The sequence below is a fragment of the Eurytemora carolleeae genome, unplaced genomic scaffold (assembly GCF_000591075.1).
Source record: "Eurytemora carolleeae unplaced genomic scaffold, Eaff_2.0 scaffold382, whole genome shotgun sequence".
Taxonomy (NCBI): Eukaryota; Metazoa; Arthropoda; class Copepoda; order Calanoida; family Temoridae; genus Eurytemora; species Eurytemora carolleeae.
The window spans coordinates 18,981-36,077 of NW_019396297.1; the positions used below are offsets into that span (position 1 = coordinate 18,981).

Here is a 17,097-nt window from a genome sequence, read left to right on the forward strand (position 1 = left end):
ATTTTATGTTCGTGGATGATGGCTGGCACATTTCATAGACCAAAAATTTTGAAGTCATAAAATGAAATTTCATGACAGGACATTTTGTAGACAGGGTATTTCAAAGACAAAACAATTCACAGAGGAAATTTCATTGATATGAAATTTCATTAAAAGCTTTTCTTAGATTAAAAAAAAAAATCCTTTTTTTTCATTCCGACAATTACTGCGCACCAGCTCCTAGGTTATTCTTGGTCAATTAGGTCAATTAAGGTCGGAAGATAGAATATATAGATACACTAGGTGGATGTAATATTGCGCATTTCAAAATGTTCAGAAAAAAAACATATTTTTTAATAAGATTTATAAAAAAATTTATTCCACAGTAAATTAATTTAAAAAAGGTAATGTGTAATGTTTTATAAAAATTAAAAATCAAATTGTGCCACATTGTTTTGTGAAAAAATAAAAGAATTTTACCATATATGAAAATAAAAGAGAAAAAAATTAGCTTGTGACATATAATGAAGTGTTGGGGCTTTTACTGAGAATACATTAGATTTGTTCAGTAATTTGATTTGCAACAAAGATTATCTTTCTTTTCATTACTTTTTCTAAATATATTTTTCAATCGAAAGGAGTTAATGGCGTAAATATAATTTTATAATAATAAAAAACTTCTTTTTAATAATAACGAATTGTTATGAAGTTTTCAGACAAATAATAAAAATAAATTTTTCTATTTTTAGACAAAATGTCCAGGGACACTTCACAGGTTAAACTTTTTAAATAAAATTTACTAAAATCCTATTCTTTGATTTTTTAGAATTTGAATTGAAAATAAATCTTGGAATAATATTTCTCTATAGAGTAAAGAATGAAACATTGTCCTAACATTACAATAGCTTCTAGATTATTTAAATTCAACCAATAAACTAAACAAATTGTTAAAAACTCAAACGCTTGGAAGCGTTTGCAACTTACAAAAAAGTACGTTAATTTCACGCCATCCATATTCTTCCTTCATTATTTTATTCACAATTTCAGATTTAAATGACACCGCCTTCCAACATTGTTTTCCTTTAAGAACATCCGGTGTGATAATTTCAAACATGAGAGCGATAAAGAAAACAAAGGAGAGAGAGGATAGGACATTTAACTTTAGTTCAGGACTATAATCACAGGGATGAGATTTTAATGACGACCTTATATTCAAATGCCTTAAATTAGCTGGGTTAATTAATTTGTTCAGGGTTACCCACAAAGGATGAGACTTATCTTCATAATCAAAAAGCTAAAGATTAAGGTTTATTGTTCTGCCTTGAATATAATCTTTAAATGGTAAATTACATTTGATGATTTGTAAAGAAACATTTCAAGTAAAACTACATGTAGGGCATCCTTAAAGGGACTGTTCAAGTAATTTCAGGTGACCTTCCATTTAAAAACGAGGCATGTTGGATTTAAAACGATACCCTTTAAACCTTTGTCCTGACAGCGTATACCCTCATTTGCATAGCTGAAGATTGAGTGCCGGGTGGGGTTTGCAGCAAACGAAACGTTTCGCAATTTTTTCGCGAAATTTTGCATTTTTTCGCGAAATTTTCGCATTTCTTATTTCGCGAAAATTTCGCCTTTTTTCACGAAACAGATTAAAGCGAAATTTCGCTAAAAGTTTTTTTCACGAAAAATAATTGTTTCTTTTCGCTGCAAAGCCTAGAGCCGGGAGACTAGAGGTAACACTGTACACTGTACGCTCCGTGCTAGTGTAAACTTGCGTGGTTTCAAAATTGGCACTTAACCCTTGATCAATCAAAGCTTTAAAGGATATCGCTGTAAGATTATAAATCGGACATGTCACTCAATAAATTGAAGCTCACCTGAAATTACGATTACAGTCCCTTTTAAAAAATTCGGCCAAATCTCATCCTTTTTGGGTAACCATGTAAGTGTGCAATCTTGTTTATTAGTTGGAGGAAAGAGTGCTGATGATACTATCCACCCCTTGGATAATATTTGGTTCCCTGCTTAGCCTAGCGGTCATCTTTGCAGTACTGGTGAACAAGAAACTACATAAACCTCGGCACATCTTCCAAGCACTTAGTCTTCTCTCATCCTTGATCAGGTATACCCGCATCAGCATGAAATACAGCAATGATTTTAAATGATGACTAGCCAGAGTGCCAGTGAAATTTATAAACACGAAGATTTTTTTAGCCTTTGTTACTCCCAGGGTTCATTGGTTCCCTGAAAAGATTTCAGCCAATTTGGTCCATCCGTTTGGCCACCTATAGCTAACATATATACATACATATACATCATACAAATAATATATCCAAATAATATATATGAGCGAAGAGCTTTATTAAATAGATAACACAGATATAAGTGTTGGTGTAATTTTCTTAAAGTGTGACCTGCCTCCTGGGTTGAAATAGGCACAGATGTAATCTACTGAGATCAAGTGTGTGCACTAGGGATTTAATTCCAACCAAGTTCAAGTAATTCTCACTTTTTATTAGTTACTAAATCAATTTTAACATTTACCATGGTTATTGGTTATTATCAAACTTATAATAATCCCCATTCACGTTATGGAAATCCCTGTTATTTAAATGTATTAAACTCAAAAATAAATATGCTAAAATTAACTGGATGTACAGTGCACACTGCAAACACTGATTTGTGTTTATATATCCGTGAAGGAAAGTTCTTATTAGTCTTGAAAATTCCAACAAAAGATTAGATTTTTAAAAATGCATGTTCATTGTAAAAAATTACTCTACGTAATAAAGGGATTGACAGCTTAATTTCAAGTGAACCTCCATGGAAAGATGGCAATTTTATTAACAACTGTACAATTGAAACCTTAATCTCCGTTTTTCTGACTCGAAAAGTGTTTTGTTATTTTCTTCATTGCTTCTTAATGGCAAGAAATGCGCAAGTCTTTTTTGCAGAAATCCCGCAAATCAAAATGAATGTGATAAAGTCGAAAACATGGATTTTTTAATTTATCTTGATCAGACAAAACTTTTAAGGGTTCCGTTGGGTATCGGATGATCCCATCTTTGCATGGAGGGTTACTTGAAATTACGCTGACCGTTTCTTTTTTTAATAATCTTAAATGAATATTTGAAGTGTGTGTGTTGGTCTGTACGGGATCTGCTTCGGATTCACAAGTTCTAGAATCATCGATTTCTGCCCTCGATCAGGTCAAACTCATTTCAGTAATTCTTTTTAAACTAAAAAAATCACATTTAAATCTGAGAAATAATACGGTGGTGGGCGACTATATCAATAGAATGAAAACGACTTTTTATTTAAGTTATAATTGTTACCAGGCTTTTTTTCGAATTAGAAGTTTACAATTAATTAAAGAGAAGCTTTCTAAATTGACAGCTTTTCTAAGTTTGCATGTTTTTGGTATTCATTCTGTTAAAAGCTTGATATAAATAAAAATAAAATTCGAAAGTCGTCTTCATTAATTTAATATAATCGCCTACCACCGTATCTATGAGACTGAAACTTTTGTGCGGAGTATCGAAAATTCAGAACACTTGATCCCAATATCCAAAGTGGCGCTTTTAAACTTGAGATTACCTGAGGATCCCTTAATGAAAGTTTTCCCTGCAGGGTATATCAAAGGTCTGCATGAGATAGAGATCACTTGATGCTTATTTTTCACAACAAAAGTTCTGAAATCAGATCTCTTTTTTGAGGCAAAACCGATGTTGGGTTTAAAAATGTCTAACTTTGCTGATCTCAGGTTCGAGTTAAAGTTAGGGTTTGAATGCGTGTGTTCAACCTGAAAACAAGAATGCGTAAAAACCACATAAAAACAATTATTTTCTCAAAGTGGTTTCATCTAAAAATTCATTTAATTAAAACGACTAATTAAAGAGCTTCAATGTATATTTCAAATACAGATATTAAGACGAAATGAAAGAACCTGACATTTTCTGGATACTTTCTATTCAATCGCAAATAAACAGCATTTTTGACACAAATTCAAATGTTCAAATATCTATATCTTTGCAACAGCTGGTGATGTAAACCATCGATATTTTGATATCAGTCCATTTGAGCAAACAGATGTCATGGGTTGAAAAATCAAAGGTCTACGACATCGGGTTGAAAAGATATGGGAATTAGACGTTCAGAATTTGTGAAAAATTAAATTTCTTTAAAAAATCATCTATTTTTGAACGTTTTATATAAATCTGTGCTGAAAATTATACTATTGTGTAGGGAGATAAATAAATATATTTCCGAATTTTAAATTTTATTACAAGCATCGTTAAGTTGTCGAGAGTAAAGATTAAATAATAATATAAAAAAGTATAATTTTTATCTATTCATGGAATATAAGTTCATGTTTTTTTTTAGTTTTCTACACGATGATATTTAACCGATACCTTCTTTTACTCTCAGATATCCTACCAAGCTTGGACAGGTAAACCTTGTCAAATCTGGAGGGTTATTAGATTCGAAACATATTCCCCCTGACAAATAACATAATAATACTGTGGATATATTTCCACTGACACATACTTGATACTGTAGATATATTTACCCTGACACTTACTTGATACTGTGGATATATTTCCACTGACAAATACTTGATATTGTGGATATATTTCCACTGACACACACTTGATACTGTGGATATATTTCCACTGATACATACTTGATACTGTAGATATATTTAACTGACACATACTTGATACTGTGGATATATTTCCACTGACACTTACTTGATACTGTGGATATATTTACCCTGACACTTACTTGATACTGTGGATATATTTACCCTGACACTTACTTGATACTGCGGATATATTTCCACTGACACATACTTGATACTATGGATATATTTACCCTGACACATACTTGATACTGTAGATATATTTCCACTGACACATGCTTGATACTGTGGATATATTTACCCTGACACATACTTAATACTGTGGATATATTTCTACTGACACATACTTGATACTGTGGATATATTTCCACTGACACACACTTGATACTGTGGATATATTTCCACTGACACATACTTGATACTGTGGATATATTTACCCTGACACTTACTTGATACTGTGGATATATTTCCACGGACACATACTTGATACTGTGGATATATTTACCCTGACACATACTTGATACTGTGGATATATTTCCACTGACACATACTTGATACTGTGGATATATTTCAACTGACACATACTTAATATTACGATATATTTCCACTAATACATACTTGATACTGTGGATATATTTCCAGTCACTTTGGTACCTAAGAAATATTTCCCCTTACACACACTTTGATATTTAGGACGATAATGGGTTTGAAAATATATTTCCCCTGATATTTCCATTCATATTTCAAGTTTTTGCCATAGATATTTTTTGTAAGATATCGTTTTTGCCAACAAAAAGGAGATACATGTTCGAGCCTGGTTTTTAAAAGGATGCGTTCCCAAAAACTGCAAGGGGGTATTGGCTGAATCCGAATATAATCAAGAATTTATCGTTAACAATTTTAGCAGTATTTTTTGCGTTTAATGAGAAAATTTGCCAGAAATGATTAATGCTTACAGCATCAAAATCTGAGTTTGTGGCTCAATTAAAGACACCATTCTATCACGGCATTTTTACCGACATTGAACTATGTTCTGATCAATACAATGTTGAGACTATTTAATAATCAATGTTGTACAGGTTTGTTGCGATCATCTCCCCCCTGCAGTACCATATCCATGCTACTGCCAACAAGGCGAGGTTCATCAGCTTCATGGCCATCATCCTCTCCTTGATGCTCGCCACCGTGGGTAGCAATATTTTTATTTTTTTCATTCTAGATGTTTGGAATAAATAAAGAGGATGCAACTCAAATTTTGATTTTTATACCTTTGGAACTCGAAGTTTTAGACCTTATAGATATTTTAAACTATTAAGTCGATTAGATTAAATAATCTAGGTTTGAAATATCAAAAGTAATATTAAAGTATTCGTCCTATTTGTTTTTAAATTTATTAATAAAACTTACCATTTATAGAATCTATTTTCTGTTTACATGTGGCAAGATCAAAGTTGGGATTGAATTCCTTGTATTCGATATGAAAAAAGAAAGAAAGAAATCAAATGTGATTATTCTGTCTAAAAAGATAAAAGCATATTTGGTTTCTGTATTAATTTTACCCAATCAGTAGAATCAGAAATAGATTATTACAGTTAGAACCAGAAAACTGTAGAATAAAAAGACGACTTTACAGCAATAATTAAGTGCTTTTAATGTTTTTAAAAGCAGTTAGTTTTACTAATAAATTATAAAATCACATATTAAGCTAAATGGGGCTGTTTACATTGCACAATTTTTGTGTTTCATGTTCAATGGACTATTCAAATTCATAACTTGAGTTTAAAAGTAGTTTTTCTATTCCCACCATATATTCTGATGTAAAGCTCTCTGAGTTCAAAAAAAGAAAAATTTGGAATTTCCTATCAGAGAATCAAATCAAAAAGAGATTGGAAAATTTTCTTCTAAGAAACTAAGCATTTGATAAACCTATTCAAAATTTCCATCTGATTTATTACGCTAATCAAAGAGTTCCAAATTGCAGGACTAAAGAACTCAGCTATGAGAGAAATTGTAAACAAAAGACAACATTTTTTTCTTTATCTGATTATTCTCATACAAATGTTAATAAATAATAATCCTATTTATAAATATGAACAGGGTCATGCACAATGAAAATTATAATTGTTTCTTTTCTTGAATATTTTTAAACAGTCATTGATAAATATGTATTTTGCTGATAAATTGGATACAAATATTGAAAATTGTTTTTTTTTGCTGACAAATATGAGACAGAAAATGGGATTGACATTGATGGATGTGAAGATAATAATTTACTAAGGAATTGAGCCTTTGTCACAGACTCAAAAGTTCGAATCCCTTTATCTTTGTAACCTTATGGCGTAAACTTTTAATATTTCAAACTTAGATTCTTTAGTCCACCAGGGTTCATAGTTTGACATATCTCAGGTCTATGCCATTTGGTTGTGAAGATATAGGGATTAGAAAAACAGAGTTTGTGGCAAAGACTCAATTCCAAAGTTTGTAAGATAATTTTAACAATATCTTAATGATTTCAAATAGAATGTTTAAAGTTTAGAACTGTTTTCAATAGTTTTCAAAATTAAGAACAAAATGTTAGATTTACTGACGATAAAATGTACTTTAGCGTTTGTGTGTGGAATAATACCAGACAATCTTGGTAGTCATGCAATGGATCATTTCTATTTGACCTCCACCAGGCAGTACATGTACTTTCTCACACTTCCATTTGCTTGCTTACTGGTAAGTGGTAATCAAAATTTGAACTATCGTTGTAAGTATAGTATAAGTATAATTCAATTTGAATACCAAGTGCTCTTTGCGAAGTAAAGTTCTTATATACTGTAATAAAACCCCCTATTGCATTCAACGTTAATATTACAGTTAGCTATTATACCGGACGAAAGTCTGGTAGGTGGGAAGGTACCTAAATGCATAACCAGAACAACTAGTACAACTAAAGATACTATTATTATTGTATATTTTATTCCAATTGATAAAAAACAATGCCGAATATAAAGTGTATGTGAATTCCGCTAGATGATATGCGGGACTGAAGTATATTATCCAACCCCTTCTTTCAGTACAATTCAGATAATCTTCTTGGTTTAAACTCGGTTCCTGCATCATCTATACGCATTATTGAACTTGATTCATACACTATGTCGCACAATCTGTGCTATATAAATATAGCTCTGCTGTTGTTATATCAGGGGTAGAAATTTACATAACGTACCTATGTTCCAAACCTGACACTGAGTGTCAGGTTTGGGCACAAATACTATGATAGACGTTTTACAAACTTTTTCTGTGCCGAGACCAAATATCATTTAAAGAAACTATTTCCTACATTATTATAAAGCACGACAAGAACAAAAATAACACTAGTTACTTCTTTTCTAAAATTAAAACTGTAAGCTGTCGTTTATTTTTAATAAAAACCATTTTCAAAACAATTCAAGGTTTTCCATTATCGCATATATCGAACCTTGAACGCGTTTTGGAACATAAACCATCCTTACGTTATTCTAGAAATTGTTTTCACATTATCTTTTTAAATAATGAAATTTTAAAAATGTGTTTCCTCCATTATAAATACGATATTTACCGCATTTTTCTGTTTACTTAAATTGTAAGAAACAATAATATTAATATTAGAATTTTTCAATGTTGTAATCGTTATATTTTGAAATACCAGAGCAGAATATTTTTTAAAATTTTTATAGTTTCATTATTTAATTTTTTCCGTTTACGGTAAAATAGGAGTTTTGAACGTCGAACTCAGGATTTACAGATCTTTAAAAAGTTTAATATGTCTCAAATGAATCCGAAAGAAGTTTTCCACAACACTGCATACTAAGTTCAAATACCTTACATATCCGGTCACTCCCTTTAAACTTGTGATGATAATCTAGAACAATTTTTAATACTAGATCGTCTGCTTCACAACCGACACAATCGCCATGTTGGTGGCTCTCAGCCATAGCAGGAAGCGTGCTCAGCAGAGCGAGGAGATCAGAAATTCATCAGAAAGACGAGCAACATTTGCTTCAACTGCTTCTATGTCAAGATCTCAAATCGAGAAGGAATCAACTCTCATCAGTCAAATCAGCCTGGATAGTAAGGTAAACATTTAGAAACAATAAAAATAATTAAAATCAAAGTTTAAGTTTTTTTTAATGATAATTTAGAAGTAAGATTTCAAAATGTAATTGACGATGATAATTCTTCCTTGCCTTTTCTGTTAGTAATAAAAATGCCTAGATTGTTTTGTAGCCTAGTAGTAAAAACTAAATAAAAAAATGAAAATTTTGCAAAGAAATATTTCCTTTAGGAAGGTTCTTAGGCAAAGAGGATAATTTTTTTTCCTGTTATTTGTATAACAAACAATTTCAGTTTTTATTTTTATATTTCATGCTTTTTTAGTACAATATTTTGTTTATCTATGTAAAGAAAATCATCTAACAATTTTATTATTTTGCATTTTATCAAACAGGATATCAAAGGTAAAACATTTAAAAATTTATTAATTTTGAATAAAAAAATTCGAAGTTTTATCTAAAATTTTGACAAAGATAAATTTATTATTTTCAGGAAATCTTGAAGGAGCAGTGCCAGGGAAAAAGATTGACACGGCAAGTATTAGGTAAGGTGTATTGCCAACCAGACTGGGGAAAAAATCACTCCTTTTGCATGGGAGAAATAGATTATCATTGTTAAAACATGGTTTTTTGGGGTGCATTGCGGTCCCTCTCCAATAAACAATTATAGTTTTTAACTATTGCTCTAAAAGTGGCCTTTTTAATGATATTAAATTTTGGCGTTTTTACGTTTATTGGGTACAAACAAGAAAACAAACAAACAGACAAGCAAAGTATATATATACCTATTTAGCTTAATATTTGTTTGAATATTAGTGATCTGAAAATCAGCATGAAATGTCTCGCTCTCTCCTTCTGGTTCTTTATTTCTCAGCTTTGCACCTACACTCCAGGTAGGCATTTAGTTCTTAAAGGAACTGTAAGACTGTAAGCGTAATTTCAAGTGACCCTCCACCCTCCCATGCGAAGAAGACAATGCCTGATTTACAACGGTACCCTTGTAACCTTTATGTGTTAGTCGTGTACAGAGATATGTGACTGTAAAGGAATTAAGTCTTTGCCACAACTTCTAATTTTCTAATCACTATATCTTTGGAACAAAATTTTGCAGACCTTGGATATTTCAAACGATGAATTCTGTCAGATCAAATAATCTGATTTGGAAATATCAAAGGTTTACAACATCAGGTTCTAAAGTTATTGAGGGTTAAATATTTGATTTTGTTCCAAAGACTCAATTCCTTTACCTAAACTTGGCCAGGGTGGAGTTGCAGTTAAAAATACCGGTGTGTGCGCTGTGTACGACGTCGGAAGTACGTACAGTCAATACATAGCAGTGCCCACAGGCATTTTCAGCCGACAACAAGCAGGTTTACGTAATTTACACGAACACACAAGGTTTAAGGGTACCGTTGAAACAACGAAGAAAAGGCAGAAAAACTAAGATATTCTTCTCATTTTTAATCATTAAATAACTAAAAAGGGTATCATTGTGAATCAGAATGTAACACTTTAAATTGGGGCCAGGTCAGGTCAGGTAAAACTATATCAATATTCACTTTTGGAAATCTTAAAAAATGATCTTTTTGGTAAATTCTTTTTCCTGAGTTTTCAGAATTAGTGTAAAATGTTACTTTGTTACAATATTTTTCTGCTTTGGTCTAATTTAGAGCCAGAGTGATTTCCACATTTTGATTTTATTTGAGGGGCGGACACAGGATTTGAGCCATGCTGGGTACACAAAAATCTCTAAACAGGAACAACAAATTCGAAGGTGTTTTAATATGGTTTTTGGTATGAAATCTAGTAATCTTAGCTTGAATTTTATGTTATGTAGCATATTTTTTAAACTTGAACTTAATGTTATAGTAAAAATTTGATTTTCCCTGAATTTGATGTTTTGTTATACACAGTTTTTATCTCAAATTTTACAATTCCGGATCTGAAATTAAAAGTTGATAATTTTTATATAACTACTCACGTTCACCGATTTTGAATAGCCTCCCTCCCCATGAATCCGTCAGGGGGGTGCGAAGGTCCTGCCGCCCCCCCCTGTATCCGCCCCTGCTTATTTAGTTAACATTGTTTTAATGAATGATTTACTAGAAACGACGATCTTTCCGATTTTATCATTCAAGAATCAATATAAAAATATATTTATGTCTTGAATTATAGTTATTATTGTAGATTTTAGTATGGAGCAACATTTGACACAGAGAATATATCTGTAGCGGAGAACATAAACCAATATGTACAAGTAAAGATGACAGTAAAAAGGGAAAAGAATAAGAAATGTTCGATCACATTCTTTAGAACATGATGATCATAGGTATTCTATTCCTGGTGTGGGGATAACTTGAACATGATGATTATAGGTATTCTATTCCTGGGCTGTGGGGATAACATGAACAAACCTAAAGAGGAGATCGAAGATGAAAACTTTGAAGCAAGGTTAGATTTATTCCTAGGATTTGTATTTTTATATTATTAACTTAAATAATTAGATTATATTCTGAGTTTATGATTTATAAATAAGCAAGAGATAGTTGAGCCACTTGGAGAATATAGTTTACAACATTTTGTATATGAAATACTTAAAATATCGTAAAAAATCTGTTTCTAAAATATTTTAGATTTTTATTTTGAATTCTAAATATTGATAAATGATATATTTTATGTATTGAGGGGAGGAAGGCCAGCCACAACAATTTCTCGTCCGAGCCACATTATACTCATTTTCTCGTCCGAGCCACCTCGAAATCCTCGTCTTTCGCTTATTATGTGTTTCTAATTCTTGAAGGTAAAACTATCTTTTAAAAATAATGCCACGTTAGGGCTTAAAATGTGAATAGACTAAAGTATTGCAATGATTACATTATGTTGAAATCTTCAAAGCCGTGAGAATGATGTCAAACTTTATTTAGGTGAAACTTAAATTTCTTCTGCCTCCATAATGGCTAACCTTCGTGATACAAAATAAATAGCAAAATATTTGGCATACCTCTGCCTATAATTTTCCCCATGAAACCACCCAGAAAAAATTCAATGGTTTTTGCTAAAATTAACAAAAAAGATTGAAGTTCTATAAACACTTGAAAAAGATAATATTCGAAGGACGAGGATTTCGAGGTGGCTCGGAAGATAAAATGAGGAGAATGTGGCTCGGACTAGAAATTGTTGTGGCTGGCCTTCCTCCTCTCATGTATTCATTTTAGTTGTCATGGCCTCGTGGGACTGATGCCGCGTGTTATTATCTATCTCTTCTATCAGCTACAGTTTGGGAAGGTTTTCCTTTTCCTTTGCCTCGATCCTGAGCTTAGGAACAACATATCGGGGTAATTTTTATTCTGTAATAATTTGTCTTCTAAATTTTTTTTAATAAAAGAAATCTATTACGTGTTTCAAAATAAAATAATAACATTTATTTATTTAAATTTTGAATTTATCTGCTGATATGTCACTTTAAAAATGTTGATGAGAAATTCATGTTTTGTGAAGCTAGTTATTTATAGTTTTTTCAATGTAAAATTTGAAAACATTAATGTTGAGTCCCAAAAAATTGTGGAATAAGAGGAACTCAAGTTATTCCAATTAAAATGAAGCATTACAATTGCGCAGTGTACGGTGTTTTAATGAACACAGATCTATTTTACTATTCGACTTTTTTTGGGGTCTCACTGTACGTTTATTCCAGGTACTACACTCGCCTACTGCACTCCGGACAATCTGGTTAAAAATGAAGATTAAATCAATCACTGCGTTCTAATCAAATATTGATTCATTGATTGATGATACAAATCAAGCCATGGTCTGCAGCTTGATTAAAAAAAGCTAAACTTGAAATTAATAATTCAGATAATGATTTGAAATATTTTCGACTTTAAATCAAAAAGATTTCCAAAAACTACTCTTATTGTCCAGGTTAATCATTAATTAAAATAAATTTTATTCACTTCTTATTAAATTTTTAAATTTTCGAAAAGAATTGAGTCTAAAAGATTATGAAGTTTGTTGGGTTGAATGAAGCATTAACTTGATGTAAAATAATGTTGTAATAATGTTTTGTAGAGGAACTGATTTTTACCACAATGCTCTTTGCAATTAATATTTCAAGCTATAAATTCTGTTAGATAAAAGAATAAAAGTTCGTATCATCATAAGTTTGCAAAGATATAGGGATAACAAAATCATCGCATTTGGCAGTAACTCAGTTTTTTGGCAACATAGGGCGGACCAAAAAAATATATATAAATATATGTATGAAAATCCAATATTTGTTTGTGTCTATAAACCAGATTTAATTTTACATGAAGTTTTATATAATATATTTAAAAAAAATCAAATTACGAATAAGAACACAAAATTAACAATTAAGCATTACGTTTTATCTATTTCAAAGTGGAATTTTTATCAAACCCGCAAAAAAACAATTGTTACAAATTCTCAATTCCTTTCTGCTCAGAAGATTTTCAAATATCCCCTGGATAAATGTAATATCAATTGGATCTTAAAAGAATTAATTTGTATCCTTGTTCTTTAATGTTGAGTCGAGAATGACGTCTTATTATTTTGAATTGTGGCATAAACGTAACAAATTAATGATGTATATTTAAATTGATTTGTGTTAATGTTTATCACTTTAGTTATTATGAAACACATTTGAAGCTGCTAAGAAAGATAAAAATCATTTGAATTACACTTAAACTTCCATTGGCCTGGTTTTTTCACTTTTTTAAGGACAAATTTTGAAATATTTATAAAAAATTAAATAAAACGTTATAATTAAACAAGATTATACTAAAGGATAAATGTACCTGTAGATATTTATAATTGTTGTCATTTTTTCTAATAAAATATTCAAAAACTCACTTTTTGTAAACTTTATTCTTTGAATATTTCGATATTTATTCAGAAACTAATGTTTAAAAGCTGTTCTAAGATTATATAAAAAATATTTTATTTATAAAATTTGAATTATCATCCTGAACTAACCAGAGCGAGATGCTTTCAATCTCTTCAATTTGAATTCAATCTAGTTTTGGTCTTTAATTTAACAATTTTTAAACCTACAGAGTCGATTTCTTTTTACTTTTTCGTTTTAAAAGTATAAAAAGCATGAAAGAGAAAAGTCGAAAAGTCATTTTTGATAAAAAATCATCATCGATACCACTGCTTGCTGAGATAAGGAGTATATAGACAGAATTGTCAAACCGATTTTCAATTGGGCTTTTTAAATGTACACATTTCAATGAATTATATTACAGCTGAATAACTTTACAAAGAAAAACTATTGTAAATTACCATTTCTAAAAGCCAAAACCTTTCAGGGTGAATTAATACCTCCGGGTAAACGAAAGAAAGGGTGAAAACTACCCTCCGCTTTTTAAGAACATCATTATAGGAATGATAGAACTTATTCCTTTACGTATTAAATATAATATATTAAAAAACCTGCATCCTCGCAGATTAAACAACATTTTTTAGCGGCAACCCAGGCCATGTTGAAAAGCTGGCTATATATATATGTACTTTGCTTGTCTGTCAGTCATTTTGAATAAAATAAACGTCAAAACGGCTAAACCAATCCGGCCCAAATTTTGTATGGGACCTCACATGAGTGACCCCAAGGAAGGTTTGTAGAGGAACAAAATTACAAAAATTTGTGTTCAAAAGTTTTTGATTGTTGTTAAATTTAAAAAATGCGCAACAAATATTAATAAATCTGCGAACTTTCGTTTATTATTGTTTTATATTGTACAAAGAGAAAATATACACAGATAGAGCCACAGTTAAAAGTTGAAAATGAAGATGGGTGCTGGGTGCTTTTGGTGGTATATTTACCGAATTGGTAAGAAAAAAAAGCTAGTTTACTTTACAACTGATGTTGTACAATGTATTATACATTATACAAAATCAGTAAACATTAATCCGTGGGTACTGGTTGCCCCTTTTTACTATGTTGTTTATCAGTGTACTGCACTGTTTACAATCTGATTAACCCAGCTCCACGCACTCAGTTAAGATCTGTTCCAAACAATTATCAGGTATAAATCATATTCTAGTGTCCAGAGAATTGTTATGCTGTATGTATTGTTACAAATGAATTGTTCAGATCAGAGGGATTAGGTATTATATTTTCTTATTATAGATGTAAATTATTCATCTAATATATTCTTTATAGAATTGGTAAATTGGGTGAGACTGTTGCACAGCTTTGGGAAGTTCTCGGGTTCTGTGCAAAAGCCTCTGAACAATAGAGGACTCACACATGTCCTCTACTTGTACATGCTAATCTCATCTATCACCAGCAACATCGAGATAAACAACAGCAAGTAATATTATCTTGTTATATAAACTGTGCTAAAATAAATGTTCAATAGTGTAACATGTCATTTAATTATCATCACATAGCCAAACCAAATGCACGGATAGTTTGGCAGATCTAACTCCTCTTTTTTGTATAACACCCTCTTGCCCTTGGTAGTTTATACTATAACTGATATAAACTAGAAAATTTAGAGACTGTTTGAATTCTATACAGTCGTCACTGATGAAGTCTCGTAAATCGTATCATTGAGTTTACTATTTAGAAACATTATTTTCTTAAATACTTTCTGTCTCAAAGTAAAAACAAACAGAACTTGAAGCATTGATATAATTGATTTATTACCAAAAACCCAGAGAGAGGTCGGAAATTTTGTATGAGATAATCCTCATAACCCCGGCCCTCTGCACTCGATATATAACGCACATGCTTTTAGTGAGTAATTGATGTCATTCAGGATGTTTTTAACATGTATTGCTATCATTTAGGATGTTTTCAGTGAGTTATGCTCATATAAAGGATATTTTAGTGAGTGTTGCCCATATTCGGATATTTTTATTGAGTAATTGATGTTATTCAGGATGTTTTTAGTGATTGATGCTCTCAATCAGGATATTTTTAGTGAGTGATACTCTAATTCAGGATGTTTAAGTGAGTGATTTTCTCATTCAGGGTGAATTTAGCGAGTGATGCACAGTTTTCACATTCAGGACATTTTTCATCAGTGATGCTTTCAGTCAGGTTGTATTCTTTTAGAAAAGTATCCACTTTTTAGAAAAGTATCCACCTTTCAGAAAAGCATCCACTTTTAGAAAAGTATCCACTTTTAGAAAAGTATCCACTTTCAGAAAAGTATCCTCTTTTAGAATAGAATCCTTTTTTAAAAAAGAATCCACTTTTAGAAAAGTATCCACTTTTAGAAAAGTATCCACTTTTAGAAAAGTATTCACTTTTAGAAAAGTATCCATCTTTTAGAAAAGTATTCACTTTTAAAAAAGTGTCCATTTTTAGAAAAGTATCCACTTTTAGAAAAGAATCCACTTTTTAGAAAAGTATTCACAAGTTAAAAGTATCCAAATGTTAAAAATTATCCACAAGTTAGAAGTATCCAGATGTTAAGAAGTATCAAGATGTTAAAAAGTATCCATATGTCAAAAGTTTCCAAAACGGGTAAGAAGTAGTTAAAAGTATCCAAATTTTAATATTATCGACATGTAATTAGTATCCACATATTAGAAGTATGCATAAATTAGCAGTATCCATATATTAGAAGTATCCACATACTATCAGTATTTATATATTAGTAGTATCCATATATTAGAAGTTTTCATATATTAGCAGTATCCACATATTAACAGTATCCATATATTAGCACTATTCACATGTTAGAAGTATTCAAATATTAGCAGTATCCATATATTAGAAGTATCCATATATTAGCAATATTCATATATTATAAGTATTCACATATTAGAAGTATCCATATATTAGCAGTATTCATATATTATAAGTATTCACATATTAGCAGTATCCATATATTAGCAGTATCCATATATTAGAAGTATTCACATATTAGCAGTATCCATATATTAGCAGTATCCATATATTAGAACTATTCACATATTAGCAGTATCCATATATTATAAGTATTCACATATTAGTAGTATCCATATATTAGCAGTATTCACATATTAGAAGTATTCACATGTTAGTAGTATTCATATATTATAAGTATTCACATACTAGATGTATCCATATATTAGCAGTATTCATATATTAGAAGTATTCACATCTTAGTAGTATCCATATATTAGCAGTATCCACATGCTAGCAGTATCCACATGTTATAAGTATTCACATATTGGTAGTATCCATATATTTGCAGTATCCCTATATTAGAAGTATTCATATATTAGAAGTATTAATATATTAGAAGTATTCATATATTAGAAGTATCCACAAATTAGCAGTATCCATATATTAGAACTATCCATATATAAGACGTATCCATATATTGGCAGTAGCCAAATATAAAAAGTATCCACAAATTAGCAGTATCAATATATTAG

The 17,097-nt window shown here is 30.7% G+C and overlaps 1 protein-coding gene and 1 long non-coding RNA gene across 2 annotated transcripts; both read left to right on the forward strand.

Annotated features, from left to right (window-relative positions):
• Positions 1-732: 732 nt before the first annotated feature.
• Positions 733-13,417, forward strand: LOC111700434 (uncharacterized). The gene is made up of 13 exons (XM_023471336.1): positions 733-754; positions 1,950-2,104; positions 3,118-3,191; positions 4,366-4,432; positions 5,704-5,813; positions 7,230-7,345; positions 8,536-8,727; positions 9,099-9,108; positions 9,197-9,248; positions 9,520-9,596; positions 11,079-11,154; positions 11,919-12,038; positions 12,398-13,417. Exons 1-13 carry the CDS (start codon positions 734-736, stop codon positions 12,435-12,437), a joined length of 1,110 nt encoding a protein of 369 aa, XP_023327104.1. The 5' UTR covers position 733; the 3' UTR covers positions 12,438-13,417.
• A 1,359-nt stretch (positions 13,418-14,776) lies between these two features.
• On the forward strand, positions 14,777-15,088 carry LOC111700438 (uncharacterized). Its single transcript, XR_002764992.1, has 2 exons — positions 14,777-14,829; positions 14,885-15,088. It is a non-coding gene; the product is annotated as an uncharacterized LOC111700438 (long non-coding RNA).
• The last annotated feature ends 2,009 nt before the right edge of the window (positions 15,089-17,097 follow it).

What these genes read in the sequence shown, in the direction of transcription:
- LOC111700434 (XM_023471336.1), top strand. Translation starts at nt 734, where the DNA reads ATGTCCAGGGACACTTCACAG. An exon ending in CGATTTCTGCCCTCGATCAG is followed by an intron (nt 3,192 to 4,365) that starts GTCAAACTCATT and finishes GTTTTTTTTTAG; the next exon opens with TTTTCTACACGATGATATTT. An exon ending in GCTTTGCACCTACACTCCAG is followed by an intron (nt 9,597 to 11,078) that starts GTAGGCATTTAG and finishes TGATGATTATAG; the next exon opens with GTATTCTATTCCTGGGCTGT.